The sequence below is a fragment of the Megalobrama amblycephala genome, linkage group LG12 (genome assembly GCF_018812025.1).
Source record: "Megalobrama amblycephala isolate DHTTF-2021 linkage group LG12, ASM1881202v1, whole genome shotgun sequence".
NCBI lineage: Eukaryota > Metazoa > Chordata > Actinopteri > Cypriniformes > Xenocyprididae > Megalobrama > Megalobrama amblycephala.
In genome coordinates, this window is record NC_063055.1 from 12,746,898 (window position 1) to 12,765,539 (window position 18,642).

Consider the following 18,642-nt stretch of genomic DNA (forward strand, 5'->3'; position numbering starts at 1 on the left):
GAATGAAACTGACTGCTATTGAGATCTCATAAACGATAAAAACAGACCATCATTGAAATCTCACAAAGGAATAAAATGAACCGTCATTGAAATCTTACAACGAAACAAATCTGGCCATCACTGAAACCTCATCATGGAAACAAACCGACTGTCTTTGAAATCTTGTAAAGGAACAAAACCAACCATAATTAAAATCTCGTAACTGAATAAAACTGTCCGCCTTTGAAATCTTGCAAAGGAACAAAACTGACAGTCATTGAGATCTCGCAAAGGAACAAATCTGACTGCTACTGAGATCTCCTAAAGAAACAAAACCGACCATCGTTGAATTCTCATAACGAAACAAAACTGATTGTCTTTGAAATCTCGTCACAAAACAAAACCAACAGTTTGAATAGTTTCAAACTTGACTGTCATTGAAATCTCTTAAACATAATAAAACTAATCATCGTTGAGATCTCTTAATGGAACAAAACCAACCGTCATTGAGATCTCACAACTGAACAAAACCATCCATCATTGAAATCTCGTAACCTAAACTGACCATCATAGAAATCTCGTAATGGAAAAAACCAACTGTCATTAACATCTTGTTAAGAAATTAAGCCGACTGTTATTAAAATATTGTTAGGGAAAACCGAGTGATGTTGAAATCTCGTAATGGAAAAACAGGTGTTATTGATATCTTGTAGAGGAACAAAACCGACCGTCAATGAAATCTCGAAAAGGAACAAAACTGACAGTCATTGAGATCTCGTAAAGGAACAAAACTGACTGCTATTGAGATCTTGTAACTGAACAAAACCGACCATCATAGAAATCTCTTAATGGAACAAAACCAACTGTCATTAACCTTTTGTTAATAAAAGTATTAATTTTGTTTTCAAAAAAGAAAGAAGAATATGACTGACCCCAAAAATTTAAACAGTAGTGTATACTGTTGCAAAATGTTTCTTTTTTGTAATATTGTTACAAAAGATTTCTAACTGCAGAAAGACATCAATACAACCCATATTTTAAATGTATGTCTGTAACCTGTGCGGGACTCGAACCTGGGTCACTGGCATGGGAGGTGGGCCCCATTAATAAGAACACCAAAGACTGCAGCTTCTAGTGCCAGTTTACCTGCATATTTCTCATTAGTTGGTCTCAGTTACAACTCCACCAACATCAATCTACTAACTCTACAGATGGTAAAGTCCCTGGTTAATTTGTCAAACAAAACGGCACATTGAGCATTATGATTGATCAAATCACCTGTCAATCCAACTCCCAGCAAAGGGTGAATTGTTGATAACACTTCCACATGTTGGGGAAAAAAAGTTTTTTTAATACATTACACTTGTGATGGGAGAAATTAAGCTTTTCAAAGCTTCTAAACAAATTAACGAATTGGTTTGCAAAATGATTCACTCTTTTGAAGCATTAGAAACACCACACGCTGGTGACTCCTTCTGGTCAGAACAGTGTAAATGAAACCTCTGGCCAAGCATGCATGAAAACACTTTTTACAAAAAATAATAAAATACAGTAGTCAACATTTGAAGTAGATCAAAAAAGGTTCCCAGAACGTTCAGCGATGGTCACGATGTGGAGTTCTTTTAAGGGTTGGGGGACGTTATTTGGTGGACCTTTAGGGAACATTCAGGATGTTCTGGAAATGTTTAGGGGACTATTAATATAGGACATTCTGATAACTTCCCAAATGTCCTCTTTGTAATGTTCTCGCACGACATCCCCCTAAACTCATATCGGGAACGTTATTAAATGACCAACAGAGGACCATTTGGGAACGTTCTGTTAATGTCCCGTTCTGTTAACGTTCTGTTAATGTTTTATAGAAAATAATAACGTTTTATGTCACTGTTATGGAGGTGAGCGTTTGCTTTAGATGGGCTCTTGATTCTTGACATTTTAACTTTAGATTGTCTCTGTCTGCTTTAAATAGGTTTCCAAAACACGCATCTTATAGCAAAAATTGCAAAAGAATATCTGATCAGATAAATTTGGTTATTTAGTGATTGTGATTCACTGATCCTCTCCAGAAACTAAACTCTGATTGTATTAAGTGTTTGTTTTGAATGAATTAACAGTTTTGTTTTTATTCATTATACAGACAGAGTTTTGAGCAGTGTCTTTTAGGCTCACACAGACATCATGAATCAGCGTATGAACCTCAACAATGTTGAGAATAAACAAAATCTTTTTTATGACTTTAGTAGCTTGTTTTGTGATGCTCAGAACTGATTTGTTTATCTGAAAATTTTGTCACCATTGTTGAGGTTCATAGGCAGAATGTTGATGTCTGTGTGAGTCTACCTGACCCTGTCTGTATAATTTCTGCACAATGATAAAAACTTCAAAATATCAAAGCAGTACAGGATTTTATGCATTATAATAGAACTATAAGAACATGAAAGAAATACAATGTCTCAAATGTCCTGTTATGTTCTGGGAATGTAAAATTTCTAGTGGGGTATCTCTGCTTTCAGGCTCTTCACAGCAGCGTGGTCCAGCTTTCCAGGAATTTGTTGAATGGTGCGACAACTCTTGTCTGGAGCGAAACATGAATAAGATTAAAGAGATGGTTGTAACCTTTTCTAATAAGCAGAGGCAAATGGCAGTTACTACTGTACTACTAAGGAAAGCCCAGAGAGATTGTTGAGGAGTACAAGTACCTGGGCACAACTTTTGACAATTTGATACTCCGGAAATGTCAGCAGCGGCAGTACATTTTAAGGAAGCTCAATTCTTTTGGGGTCAATAAGAACATTCTTACTTTGCTCTACATGCTGAGCTTGGCTGTCTTTGAAATCTCACAAAGGAACAAAATTAGTCGTCATTGAAATCTTACAATGAAACAAAGCTGGCCATCATTGAAATCTCATAATGGAAACAAACCTGCTGTCTTTGAAATCTCATAAAAGAACAAAACCAACTATAAATATGGCTGCAGCGTAATGTGGAGCAGGAAGAGCAAAAACAGTAGAAATTGAACGTACATGAAAAAGATGGTTCAGAAGTACACGTGAGAATGAACTCAAAATGAGCAAAGTTCAGATGAGAATGAACACAGAATGAACAAAAACACACTTATGTCTAATCCAAAATCTTACCCGGATAATAAAGAAATTGAAATTACACAAGATTACACACAGTTTTATAAAGTTGCCCCACACAGGATTTGAACCCACAGTCTCTGGGTCAAGCACCTATAACTCATCTTGTTGCACCACTGGGAAGACACGTTCACCTAGATGCCGAATTTCCATAGTTCACATGAGAATGAACTCAAAATGAAAAGAAGTTCAGATCTGAATGAACACGGAATGAACAAAAACAGACTTCTAATCCTAGAGGAAGAAAGACTAGAACAATGCTTCTTGGGATTATAAAGGAATTCAACTGACAAAACTTTACACACAATTTTATAAAGTTGTCCCACACGGGACCTGAACCCACAATCTCTGTTATATTTTCAGTAAGTTCAATAAGTCATTGAAATCTCATAAAGGAACATAACCAACCATCATTCAATTCCCATAAAGGAACAAAACTGACTGTCATTGAGATCACACAACTGAACAAAACCGTCATTGAGATAACAAAACAAAAGCATCAACCATTAAAATTTCGTAAAGGAACAAAGCTGACTGTCATTTAGAATTAGTAATGGACCAAAATCAACCATCACTGAAATTTCGCAAGGAAACCAAATTGACCGTTATTGAGATCTCATAACTCACCAAAACCTACCATCACTGAGATCTCTTGTTACCCAGCAAAACCGACTGTCCCTGAGATCTCGTAACCCACCAAAACCTACCATCACTGAGATCTCTTGTTATCAAGCAAAGCTGACTGTCCCTGAGATCTCGTAACCCACCAAAACCTACCATCACTGAGATCTCGTTACCCAGCAAAACCTACCAAAAAAAAACATGGTTGAAGTCTCATAACCCAGCAAATCTGACCATCACTGAAATCTTGTAGCCCACCAAAACCTGCGATCATCGAGATCTTGTAACAGAAAAATAAAAACACCTGACATTGAAAATTTCCATCGTTGAACTCTCATAACTCACCAAAACTTACCATCACTGAGATGTCATAACCCAAAAAAACCAACCATCACTGAAATCTCATAACCCAGCAAAACCTACCGTCATTGAGATCTCGTAAAGAAACAAAATCAACCGTCTTTCAAAATCTTGTAACAAAAAAAACAACTGACACTGAAAATCTACCATCATTGAGATTTCTTGATACCCAGCAAAACCTACCATCACTGAGATCTCTTGTTACCCAGCAAAACTGACCGTTATTGAACTCTCGTGACCCAACAAATCTGACTGTCATTGAGATCTCATGACCCAGCAAAAGCAACCGTCATTGAGATTTCGTAACCCCCCAAACCAACCGTCTTTAAAAATCTCGTAACAACAAAAAAACAACTGACACTGAAAACCTACCATCATTGAGATCTCATAACACACAAAACCGACCGTCATTGAAAACTTGTAACAAAACAAAATCGACTGTCTTTCAAAATCTCGTAACAACAAAAAAACAACTGACACTCTAAACTTACCATCATTGAGAACTCTTGTTACCCAGCAAAACCGACTTTCCCTGATATATCATAAGCCACCACAAACCTACCATCACTGAGATCTCATAATCTAACAAAACCTATTGTCAGTGAGATCTTGTAACGAAACAAAACAGACTTTTCAAAAACTTTTCAAAATCTCCTAACAATAAAAAGACGACTGGCATTGTAAACCTACCATCATTGAGATCTCGTACCCCACCAAAACTTACCATCACTGAGATCTCTTGTTACCCAGCAAAACCAACCAATGTTGAAATCTCATAACCCGACAAAACCGACCGTTATTGATCTCTCATGACCCAGCAAATCCGACCGTCATTGAAATCCCGTAATAACAAAAAACAACTGACACTGAAAACTTACCATCATTGAGATCTCGTAACACACCAAAACGACCGTCATTGAAAACTTGTAACGAAACAAAATAGACCGTCTTTCAAAATCTCGTGACAACAAAAAAAAACAACTGACACTGAAAACCTACCATCATTGAGATCTCATAACACACCAAAACCTACCATCACTGAGATCTCGTAACTCACCGAAACAGAACATGGTTGAAATATCATATTACAATATCATATTGAAATATCATATACAACAAAAAAACAACTGACACTCTAAACCTACCATCATTAAGAACTCTTGTTACCCAGCAAAATCTCGCAACCTGCCAACACCGACCGTCATTGAGATAATTGTAACGAAAAAGAAGATTGACACTGAAAATCTACCATCGAGATCTCATAACTCACCAAAACCTACCATCACTGAGATGTCATAACCCAAAAAAAACCAACCATCATTCAAATCTCATAACCCAGCAAAACCTACTGTCATTGAGATCTCATAACAAAACAAAATCAACCGTCTCTCAAAATCTCGTAACAACAAGAAAACAACTGACACTGAAACCTACCATCATTGAGATCTCTTGTTACCCAGCAAAACCGACCATCATTGATATCTCATAACCCGAAAAATCCAACCGTTTTTAAACTCTCATGTCCCAACAAATCCAACTGTCATTGAGCTCTCATGATCCAGCAAAACCAACCGTCATTGAGATTTCATAACCCCCCAAACCGGCCGTCACTGAAAATTCAAAACTGACTGTCATTGAGATCAAGTAAAAGACCAAAATCAACCATCTTTGAAATTTTGTAAAGAAACAAAACTGCCTGACACTGAAAATTGACCGTCACTGAGAGCTCGTAACCAAACAAAACTATCATTAAAAGCTCGTTAACAAAACTGACTGTCATTGAAATCTTGTAAAGAAACAAAACTGACAGTCATTGAAAGTAAATAATTTAATCTGACTGCAATTGAGATCTCCTAAAAAAACAAAAGTGAATGAAATCTATTGAGATCTCACAATCGTACAAAACCAACCATCACTGAAATCTCATAATGGAACAAAATCAATCTGAAGATTGGGAAAAAAAAAATCTAAGATGACACACAAAGAATCAGCACATGAATCTCAACAAAGGTGACAACCAAAAGTGTCATGCTGCAATGTATGCTGGGAACAATAGTACAAAATTCCCAGCATGCATCACAGCATGAATAAATTATGCAGTTGAATTGTCGTTTTTTTTTTTTTTCAGTTCTAACTATTTGCTTTTATTTTTGCTGTGGTTTTTGTTCTGTCTTTCAGTAGCTTTTTGTGATGTCCAGAGTTGATCTGATTGTCTGAATATTTTGTTGTCACCATTGTTGAGATTGATACAGCGATCAATTGTTTGTTTCTACCAAAATTCTTATACAAAAATAATTCATGAATTATTTCTCAATAATTTCTCAATATTTGCTCAAACTCCTGCTGTCCTCTACCACCATCTAGTTGACAATTGTGAAATTGCATACAAATTACATCAACTATCCACAAGTATTCACTATGGTGTCCCAGCAGAAAAGTGATTATTTTTTTAAGGTCATGGACAAGTAATGCTTAAATTTATTCATTATTATTTAGTGTTAATGACAGGGGTGAAATGAAAAAACATGAGTATGAACCATGAGTGTAAAAATGTGTTTGTGTAGTTGTGCATATATGCAAGAGGCACTGTCATCCTAACCAAATAATAAACGCTAATTCAGAGTAGTTTACATGCTTTTAATCAGTGTTTTCGCAATATCACATCTTCAGTCCACGGAGACCGCGTCTGTCGCCTCATTAGTGCTACATGTGAGACCATATGAGTATAGGTCGCTACTACTCAAATACTACTCATTTAACATTCTGTGAACACTTTCATTCATTAAATCAATCAATCATAGATGTCTGCGAATAGCACACCTTGCATCGGTAACTGAAAACATTTATTAAAGGGTTAGTTCACCCAGAAAATTTTAATTCTGTCATCATTTAGCCTACTCACCCTCATGTTGTTCCGAACCTGTAAGACTTTCGTTCATCTTCGGAACACAAATGAAAATATTTTTAATAAAATCTGAGCGATTTCTGTGATTTTCATTGACAGCTACACAACTACTTTGAACGAAAGAACCAATGAGGTTTGAATTTATTTTTATTTTTTTTTAAATCAAATTTTAAATTGCAAATCGCAATTCGATTTTTTTGCTCAAATCCTTGTAGCTCAATAGAATTGTTCTCAGCAGTCATTGTACCTTGTAAACGTGACTTGGTTTCCTGGTGAACTTATGCCTATGACTCTGGGAAATTTCATAGCAACCTGTTAGTGATTGGAGTTCACACAGTTTCAGATATATTTCCTTATTTTAAAGAAACTGCTTGGTCAACAGAAACAGAAATGCATGATTATGAAGAATATTAATCTTGATTTCTCTTGGTGGTTTCCTGTTGTGTTTGAGGCTGTTTATACGTTTGTGTAAAAAAATAATATTTTTGTAGATTTGTAGAAAAAAATTGACTTTTCAACCAGTTGGGACAGTTTTCAAAACATCCTCTGTCTTCATTCCATGGATAAGTGAGCTGCAGACTTTCAGCATTCTCGTGATCTGAGTCTGTAAACTAAATGTTTATGACCATAACTCAGCAGAAAGTTTGAGTATTTAATTCCATTGCATTTAACTTTTAAATTACATTTCGTCTCAGTTCAATAATTCATTATTTCAGTAGTGGAGTGCTATTTAGTGAAGTGTACATCGTTGGTGACAACAGTAATGTCTTATATTAATTAGGTGTTGTCATAGTGTGGCTGTATGAAGTGCACAACGAGGGGAATTCAGGAACAAAAACAGCCTTTAATCAATAAACTCAGGAGATCACTGGAGATACAGAAAACACAACCACAATAATACTGACAATACCAGTCAAAGAAACACAAGAAACCCAAGGCTTAAAGGGTTAGCTCACCCTAATTCTGTCATTAATTACTCACCCTCATGTTGTTCCACACCTGTAAGACTTTCGTTCATCTTTGGAACACAAATTAAGATATTTTTGATAAAATCTGATGGCTCAATGAGGCCTGCATTGAGAGCAAGTTAATTTAGACATATTTAAAACAGCTCATGTGACTACAGTGGTTCAACCTTAAAGTTATGAAGTGACGAGAATACATTTTGTGCGCCAAAATAACAACTTTATTCAACAGTAGTGAAGGGTGATTTCAAAACACTGCTTCATGAAGCTTCGAAGCTTTATGAATCTTTTGTTTCGAATCAATGGTTCGGAGCGTGTATCAAACGATCTCAAACTGACAAAGTCACATGATTTCAGTAATTTTCAGCTTCGTTATGTCATAAGTGTTTCGAAATTTCAATGGTTCACGTGTGCAGTGGTCCGAACCACTGATTCGAAACAAAAGATTTGTAAAGCTCTGAAACTTCACGAAGCAGAGTTTTGAAATCGCCCATCACTAGATGTTGTTGAATAAAGTTATTTTGTTTGTCACACAAAAAGTATTCTCGTTGCTTTACAACATCAAGGTTGAACCACTGTAGTCACATGAACTGTTTTAAATATGTCCCTTTCTGGGCATTTCAAACTCTAATAAGTTAACTTGCTCTCAATTTTATCAAAAAGATAAGGTCTTTTGGGTGTGAGGGTGAGTAATTAATGACAGAATTTTCATTTTTGGGTGAGCTAACCCTTTAAATACATGGAGGATGATTGACTAAAACAGAACAGGTGTTCACTAAATTAAGTACCAGGAAGACTAAGAAACTAAGGAAAATGGGAACGCAGAAGCTAAACAAAACAGAATGTGACAGGTGTATCATGAATTTTTTAACATTTAATTGGGGTCCTATTAATCTTTTTCACTTTTTCAACTTTAGTTAGTGTTTAATGTTGATGTTTGAGCATTAAAAATATCTGCAAGGTTACAAAGAACAAAGAAAAAAAAAAAAAAAAAAATCCCCTACAGACTTTTCCAGTTGATGACAACAATTTGAGTAGGCTAATTCAAGAGATGAAACATCAGATCTCTGACAGTTGCACAATGTGCAGAGCTTTGGAGATTCCCAACAAAATGAAACTAAAAAGATACTTGAACTCTGGGCTAAATTCAACAGTAAAAACTTGGATAAAACTTTATTAAATACTTTCCTTGCTTACAAGTTTGTGTTGCAGTAATTTGGGGTTCAATTATTTTAGATGCACAAAATTAGTATCAGGTTTTAGTAATGTCACACAATTGTTTTGGATGTAATTACATTGAACAGATGATCACAAATGTATTTTGGCCTTGTAAAGGAAAATTAAAACTAAAGTTGCTTGTTCATTTTTTTCATATTTCTATCAGTTCTTTAACTCAAATTATCTGGGAGTTCAAATGAATTATTCGGCGTTATGACATTAACCCACATGTAAGGGATACAGCTGATCTCACTGCTGGGGAAAAAAACAAAAAAACTTTTACCAGTCTGGTCTGTTTGGCTGGTTTAAAATGTTCTAGCTGTTTTTTTGTTTTTTTTTGTGGAATCTACTTTAAACACAACATTCCTCTACAAATTCAGACTACAGTTGTTTCCTTCATTTGGGAAATTTGGACTAAGCTTGTACAATATTGTCTTAAGGTTTGAATGTGAAATTAAAACTTCCCAAGGCCACACCCCCTGTTAGACATAAAGGCAAAAATTCCCGAGGAAGCAGTGTAGTCAGTGCTCCTTCACACCACCATGAAGCCGTTACATACTTTCCTAATTATCTTCGTCGTTGTCTGCAAGACTAATGCGTTTATCCGACCTAGTAATGGCCTCCGCGAATGTCGCATAAATTCAACTTTAACAGCACTTGAGGTGCTCCCAGGGGGAGGATGGGATAACCTGCGCAACTTAGACATGGGACGGGTGATGAACTTGAGCTATTCCCAGTGCCAGACCACAGAAGATGGACTTTATCTCATCCCAGATGAAGTCTTTGTTATTCCACGGAAAACAAGCGGAGTGGAAACTCACTCTGAGACCATCATGTCATGGCTGGAACAGAAAAGCTCCACATCAGGATCCATCAATGCAGACATTTCCTTCCCTCCTGTACTAAACGGAAAATTCTCTGAAGAAAATACGCGTATGAAAATACACCAAGTGAGAGGCAATTCCGTAACAACACGAGTTCAGGTAAGTCAGAAAAGTGGGGAAATAAAAGCAGCAGGGTTTTTCAAATGTATTATGCAGCAATTATTAACATTCATAAGGAGGGAGATATAAAAAATAAACACAGAACGCTAAGTTGTTATTTGCCAAAAGGGACGCAATCACAGAGCAAAGTTGACTTTCAGTCAAGATCACTTTCAGTTTCATTTCACATTAAAGAAGTCTGGACTGGTTATGATCACTTCATAATCTGAGAATGTGCTTGTTCAAGGATATATTTTGTATCGACTAATATTAATTAATATGAACGCAAAATACATATATTCACATAAAGAGCTTTTTAATTTACTGTTGTTTACACACTCTAAAAATATATAAAAATATGATATTTTCTCTAAATGAATGAGAAAACAATTATACCTGGGTCAACTTTTGTTTGTTTGTTTGTTTGTTTGTTTTTTTCAGTAGAAAAAAAAGTCTAAACTGACCAGGAAAAGGGTTTAAATATTTTGTCTTTTCTTCTATATCTTCTCAGGTACGCAACCATCTCTACACTGTTAATGCATATCCTGACTTTACTTTGGACTCCCGATTTGCTCAGCAGATAGTGGAAATCGCAGACGCTATTGAGAACAACCAAACACGTCAAGCAAATTATCTGTCAGAGAAACTCATACTTGATTATGGTACCCATGTCATCACAAGCATCGATGCCGGTGCCACTTTGGTCCAAGAGGACTATATAAAAAGGTCTTATGTCTCTGACAGTGAGTCAGACAAGTCTTCTGTCTCTGCATCAGCAGGCTTGAACTTTTTTAACAAGGTTAACTTTAACTTTGGCAGCAAGGAATCCCAGGAAACCTCTGAAACTCTCAGTTATCAGCAAAACCTTACATATTCTATAGTTCAGAGTCACGGCGGGGCTTTATTCTACCAAGGCATCACTCTGCAGAAGTGGCAAGAGAGCACGCAAAATAACCTTGTGGCTATTGACCGTTCTGGTATGCCAATGCACTATTTCCTCAATCCATCCACATTTCCTGATCTTCCAGTTCCAACTTTACAAAAACTGGCCTTGTCAGTCCAAAAGGCTGCAGAGCGCTACTACAACATAAACACCATTCCAGGATGTGTAGATCAAAATTCCCCGAACTTTAACTTTCAGGCTAATGTAAATGACAAATCATGTGAAGGTCCAGTCACCAATTTGACCTTTGGTGGAGTTTACCAAACATGCACTCCATTGGCGGCAGATGGAGATGTCATCTGTCATGAGCTTGCGCAAAAAAATCCGGATACTGGTGACTATTCTTGCCGCCAGCCGTACGCTTCCTCTTTGTTACACTCAGAGACAGTAGAGCAGAGTTACAATAAATATGAGTGCCATAAGCGATGTCATTCATGCTGGTTAATTTTAGATTGTTGTGACAATGTTTGTGGAAATGCTTATTACGTCCGTAGTGCAAAAATTGACACTTACTGGTGTTCCACAAATCAGACAGTCCCTCAGTACTCTGGATACCTCTTTGGAGGTCTGTTCGGACCATCTTTACAAAACCCATTGACCAAATCTCATGACTGTCCGCCAAATTATTTTGCACAAATATTTTTGACTAATGGCATGATGATTTGTTTGAGCAATGACTATGAAGCAGGAACGATATCTTCTGTGCCTTTTGGGGGTTTCTTTAGCTGCCAATCTGGTAACCCTCTTGCAAGGGGTGAATACCGTTGTCCACCTCAGTACAGCCAACACCTTGCTGCCATTAGTGATGGCTGTCAGGTATTGTACTGTGTCCAATCAGCCGAGTTTACTGGTGGCCAGTTAAAACCTATTCGCCTACCACCATTCACAAAACCACCTCTGGTCAACAAGATGGCGACAAACACTGTAGCTGTGATGACAGAAGGGGATCGGGCTTGGCTGAGGGTTGGAAATACGAAACAATGGAGACTTGCAAAGCCTGGTGAAGTCAACCAAATGGCCATAATGTTAGATGCGTCAACTACCCGGATGTCAGGAGGTGAAAAGGCTGGTCTGGCCTGTGGTGTAATGACTTTGATTGCTGTTGTGGTGGCAGGAATTGTCCTTTTAATGAAAAGGAGAAGGAGGTTTTCTCACTTCAGGTCAAGCAGGGGGTATGAAGAGATTCACAATGATGGCCAAAGTGTTGTAGAGAGTCAGAGAGAGCAACAGAATACAAATGAAAACCCCACTCAAGCTCTGTTACCTTAGTTGTATGGAGTACAGGTTTGTTAATTATTCTAAGAATACAATCTTTATCAGCTTTGTAATCAAATTTCACAATGATTGGCATTTGGAGAATATACTGATGTGGTGGTATTTACAATTTTATTCTGGCCCAGTGTTTTAATGACATAATAATATATGTGTAATTATTTTGTGCTTGTGTTGTTTTCATTTTTTTTAAACCTGGTTTTTAGAGTGGTCTGTTATGACTTGACATGTGAGTCAGTCACCCTAAATCATGTGAATCAGGTCTAGTTAAGTGACATTGTTTTTTTTTTTTTTTTGTTTTGTTTTTGTATTTAGCCTGCAGTGTTTTGTTGATGTTCTTTTTTATACTTTAATAAATGAAAATAGAAAATAAATGACAGAAATTCTTTTTCTGAATCCCCAGAAAGTCATTAAATAATCCACACACTTCATATAAGCACATTTGACTTATTTTATTTATTTATTTTACAATTAAAATGGGTTAAAAATAAATGGGTAAAAAGCTATATGTATTCACCCTGACAGCAACATAATGTCGGCCCAGATCCGTTGCTGTCTGGACAGGCCTAGCATCTGAAGTCTGTTCTGAAAAACAGCACAGCACTTCTGACAATGTGGTCTTGATGGCAAATATTGATAACAAAAAACACACAAAAAATCAAGTACTTCCTTCATGCCTCGCATAGTAAAAACATTAGTCACAGTGGCTTGTTTATGAGCAACATGTTTGGTTATGTATTTTCCAGTAAGTATGGGTTATATAGGAAGAACATCACCTAAGACATAACACACTTAAGGACACTGCTTTTCATTACTTACACGTGCACAAGACAGGCCTATTAAACAGCCAGCTAGAGCAAAAAAAGAGAGAGAAACACAAAACTGTATATATAAGTAGGGCCTAATTCATAGTACAAGAGCATGAACCAGCATGTTTTATTTGTGTATGTGTAAAATGCATTGTCTCCATCCTGAATGCTGACTGAAATGTCTCTATAGGCCAGATAACATTACACTTTCCAGCAAGGACACCAATATAAAAACTGATGTTTTGGGTCAGTAAAGAAATAAGTTATTATAGTACATACAGTAGATTAGGCTACTGAGAAAAATGTTTAGTAAACAATTAGGCTATTACATATAACTTCATATTTTGTTAAAATGTCCCTACATTTAATATCATTTCGATAAATTATGCTGCATTTTTAAATTTAAGTTTAAAACGTGTTGGCATATAATCAGGACAAATTAATAATGATGCTGAATATTGTACATTATAAATAGATTTAAAGGAATACAACAGAATTTGATATCAGGTTCTCTCCATTATGCGAGCAGCATCTGGTGGTTCCATCCAAAGTCCAGTCTTTGTTCCATCACAATGAGGTAGTCTAAAGCAGTGTTTTTACTTCGTTACTGTACTTAAGTACATTTTTCAAGTAGGCCTACTTTACTGGAGTAGTTTTATTTTGAGTAACTTTTACTTTTACTTCACTACATTCCAAAGGTCGTACTTTTTACTACACTGTCTACATTTCATAAAACATATCGTTACACCTATCACGTGCTCCGAGACGCAAAAGTAGTGTCAGATTTATGAACGAACTGATTCTTTTCTATGAACCTGTTAAATCGGTTTGAAAATCGCACCAAACGATTGATTCGCGAATTGGACTGATCCGAATGCAGCTGTTCTTGAGTCAACAAGAACAACAGTAGCAGTTTTATTAAAATGTTATGCATTTAGACCTCATGTCTGTTTTTATGATGTTAGTCAACACACTATTATGTGTCTGGATCTTCCTCACCGACTAGTGCAGGCTACTTGACAATATTTCGTGGGTAGAGTGGACCCCCTAAAGCAGTGGTCACCAACCTTTTTAAGCCCAAGATCCCTGACCTTGACCTTTTTGAAAGACAAGATCTACTTGATAGAAAAAGACAGCCCAGATTGTATTTAGTATTTTTTTCATGGTCAATGTAGATTCTGATTTATTTAGCCTATTTTTTTTTTTTTTACAAGCAAATTGGCCAATTCTGATACTGGTTGCAGATATTTATTATTAATATTATTATAATAAACAAAAATATATAGCCATTTCAAATTAGAGGGAACCACTGCTTTTTAATCACAATCCAAACAAAGATGCTATGCACGTTGCATGAGCAGTTGTTTTCCCTCCTGAAAAATCCAGCTAAAACCAGCCTAAGCTGGTCAGGCTGTTTTTAGCTGGTCTCCCAGCCTGGCTTAGCTGGTTTTAACTGGTCTCCTAGCCTGGTCATAGCTGGTTTTAGAGGGGTTTTGACTTTTGACCAGCTTAAACCAGCTGAACACCTGCTAACCCAGGCTGGGAGACAAGCTAAAACCAGCTACTTCCATCTTAAACCAGCTAAGACCAGTCAACCAGCTTAGGCTGGTTTTAGCTGGATTTTTCAGCAGGGTTTTTATTTGAATTAGATTTAATTTCAAGATTTAAAGCAAAAACAGTACGCTCTGACTTTATCTTTGTGAAATTATAAATGCTACACACACAAAAAAGGCATGAAACAAAAACAGCAGATTCACTCTCTGACAGCAGGTGGCGCTTATGGAGCAGCAGTGATACAGCGTTTCCTTGGTTACCGCTGTAAACAAAGCTGAAATGCGCTAATAATTAGCTACTTTATTCGGAGGTAAGAGGAAAATAAAATGCCATTGCCGTCGAAATCTTCCTGAAGACTGATCTCTTTTTAGAGATGAATTCATAATCCCTCACCCCCAATTCAATATTTATATTTTCTTCCTATATTTCGAGCATCGTGAACAGTGAGCTGCTCTGCCTGCTAACGTTACAGAATTTTCTCCTCTTCGCGTCCGTCTTCAGCGTCTCTGGCCTCTTAACGGCCGTTTACAGATTCAGACGTAATGTGGGCTATTTACCTTTATCTGTCTGCCCCAGTAGTTCCAGAAAATAACATAAAAATAAATACAAAAATACAGTACAAAGACTGGAGAAATGTAATGCATTTTTGTACTCATATTTCTTTTATTTTCGCGAGCTACTGGAACAGTGATAAAGATCGACCGGTTGGTGACCACTGCCCTAAAGGATTGTGTAATTTTTTTCTGTGAATCAAAAGTTAAATGTGTCTAGAATAGACAATTATAAACCAAGTATGAAAAATGCCCATTAGATGTTATTAGATTTTTTTTTTTTTTTTAATTAAATTTGTACCAAGGGGGCGTTTCCCACAGGTGGGGTAAAATCCCCAAACTCTAACAAAGCCATTTGCTTTGTACATTTAAGCAGTTTTAGCTTAAAATGAAAAAGACAAGCCAAAATAACAGTAGATAAATATCAATGTTTATTTATAACCATGTTGAAAATCAGTCAGTATTGTAGCTTTTATCTTTTGGCATTTTACCCCAAGTTTAAAAGAATGTCACTATGAAAATATAATTATATTTTCCTTAAATAAAATGTACTCCCTAACTAAAGGCCTTATTATCATATCATATATAACTGTGATGTTTTGCAAAACAACAAGCTTTAAAACACTTATTTTTTCTTAATGCTGAAAATTAGATCATTGTGGTAAAATCTGTTTTCTTTCAGGTATATCGCCAGTGTAAAGGCTGATTTATACTTCAGCGTCGGACCTACGCCGGAGCCTCTGCGCCGTAGGCTATGCGTCTGTTTTCATTTATACTTCTGCGTCGTTGTGCGCGTCGACGTGCATGCATACCACTAGGAGGCAGTGTCCGTGGTCATGTTGAGTATCAAAACAAAAGCCGAAGAAGAAGCAGCTCGTCATGTACGTTGTCAGAGAAGCTTACAAACAGAAACGGCAGAGAAGCGGCAAATAGGTAATGACTTTTGTTGCAGTTTGATTGTATGTGTCCTCTGAAACAGACTGTTTTTCATTCATAGTGAAGTTGAAAGTGCTCGCTCTTCTCCAAGTGCTCCGCGCCAATTTTTTGACCCGAGGGAGGGGTTCTAGCAGACCAATCAGAACGCTTGCGGTCCGCGTAGAATTGACGCGTTGTTACATTTTTGAAGAGGTGCACGTCAGGCTACGTCGTATGCTACGCGTGCTACGTACAGCCTACGCCGTAGCTACGTCGTACACTCGACGCAGAAGTATAAATCAGCCTTAAGCTTCATAGTGAATACTTCTACATCACTCTTGTCAATGTAGTCCATAGCAACAACAGAAATGTGTCTTGGCTCCATATAGTGGGAAAACTCCAGGTATTTTGAGCAGTAGAATTAAATAAAATATATAATATAACATTTAATCAAGTAGCCTATTTAAAAATCACACAATAAACATTCATAAATCAGTACTTTTTACTTAAGTACATTAAAGATCAAGTACTTTTGTACTTTCACTTGAGTAAAATTGAAAAGGAGTACTTCATAATTTTACTTGAGTAATATTTTATTATACGTATCTGTACTTTTACTGAAGTACTTGATTTGTGTACTTCGTCCACCACTGGTCAAAAGGCACTTCCTGTAAATGAATTCTGTTAAAACTCTCTTACTGTTTCTCACTATTACTTAACTACATTAGTTCCTTTGGGTTAAAGAGTCTCCAAAATGATGACATGTAAACAATAATTTCAGATTTTTTTTATTTCAGATTTATTTCAGAGACAGAGAGCTCTGAAGCAGCCATGACAAGGAACCTGGGCTGACTGTGGCAGGAACCTCTAAGTGACTGGACCCACTGGACTGAGCAAACATAAGGTGGTCATCGTAGAAACCTTCCGAGTGAACATACCAGGAATCTCTGAGGTTGGACAGACATAGCAGGGAGCTTCGGGACCGAGGTGACATTGCAGAGAGCTTGGAGATGGGGACGCTCATGGAGGCACCTTCTGTACCAGCCGTAACAAGAACCTCTGGCACTTCTGAGACAGTCGGGTTCTGGCTTTCAAATGGCCACGGAACCACTGAGGTGGCACTACTGGTACTTTTGGGCCCAGGAGACCAAGACAAATGACTGGGAGCTTGAAGACAGGAGATTTTGAATTAAGTCATCTTAGATGGCTGCTGACTGAGACAATTACAGGAACCTTTGCAGCCTGGACAGAGAAGACTGGGAGCTTGGAAACCAGAGTGGCTGAGATGGCTTTTGGTGCTTGCTCTTGCTGGGGCCTTTGCAGGAACATCTGTGGAGGCAATGACACCATTGGGGTGCCTGTTGCAGGACTTGCTGGGTAGCCATGGCTGGGAGCACTGGCATTGACAGGCAGGTCTGGAGCAGCCGTAGCGGAAACCTCTTTAGTACCTGTGGCTGGCATCAAGGTGGTCGAGAAGGGAACTCTGACATTGTGGAGACAGACAACTCTGGCATTTGGACAGCTGTGGCAGGAACCTCAGGAACGGAGTGGCCATGATGGGAAAAACAAAAAGGGGCAACCAAAAGAAGTATGTACATATCCCTCCAGGAGCAGTACCGCCAGACGCAAATACTGCTCTCTCAAACCAAGGCGCAAGACGCTACACATGGCTTGCCCGCCCCGCAAGACACAAAGGCGAGAGGAGGGATGGAAGCATCACCCATTGCAGCCCACAAGACGCCAACTGGAGTGGCCTTATGCAACGACCTGAAAAAAAAAACAGAAAAAAGAACAGATTTGACTTTGCAAATTCTTCCCATGAGGAAATAAAAAATTTAGCCGATCTTCACTACCTTAAACCAGTTGTGGGACAGGATTAGCCCCAGACCAAGTCACCTTGGTTTGCCTGCAGTAGAGCCCTAAGCAGATGACAGCATTCTGTGCAGGAAGATGGAAGGATGTCTGATTATTACCTTAAAGGTGTCCTAGAATTAAAAATTGAATTTATCTAGGCATAGTTGAATAACAAGAGTTCAGTACATGGAAATGACATACAGTGAGTCTCAAACTCCATTGTTTCCTCCTTCTTGTATAAATCTAATTTGTTTAAAAGACCTCAGAAGAACAGGCGAATCTCAATATAACACCAACTGTTACGTAACGGTCGGGTTGTACGCCCCCAATATTTGCATATGCCAGCCCATGTTCACGGGATTACACAAGCCAGTATTAACGTCTGGAGCTGCGAAACAGCGAAAAATGGCAGGTGGAGCAATAATAACTGACATGATCCATGATATCATGATATTTTTAGTGATATTTGTAAACTGTCTTTCTAAATGTTTTGTTAGCATGTTGCTAATGTACTGTTAAATGTGGTTAACGTTTCTTACTGTATTCACGGAGACAAGAGCGGTCACTATTTTC

The 18,642-nt window shown here is 37.5% G+C and overlaps 1 protein-coding gene across 1 annotated transcript; it reads left to right on the plus strand.

Moving 5' to 3' along the window:
- The first annotated feature begins 9,678 nt into the window (after positions 1 to 9,678).
- mpeg1.2 (macrophage expressed 1, tandem duplicate 2) lies at positions 9,679 to 12,760 on the plus strand. Its single transcript, XM_048210444.1, has 2 exons — positions 9,679 to 10,171; positions 10,683 to 12,760. Exons 1-2 carry the CDS (start codon positions 9,731 to 9,733, stop codon positions 12,381 to 12,383), a joined length of 2,142 nt encoding a protein of 713 aa, XP_048066401.1. The 5' UTR covers positions 9,679 to 9,730; the 3' UTR covers positions 12,384 to 12,760.
- The last annotated feature ends 5,882 nt before the right edge of the window (positions 12,761 to 18,642 follow it).

Excerpts from the sequence above, each read along its gene's own strand:
- mpeg1.2 (XM_048210444.1), top strand. The coding sequence starts at position 9,731 with ATGAAGCCGTTACATACTTTCCTAATTATCTTCGTCGTTGTCTGCAAG. Across the intron at positions 10,172-10,682 it reads CCGTAACAACACGAGTTCAG|GTACGCAACCATCTCTACAC; the intron begins GTAAGTCAGAAA and ends ATATCTTCTCAG.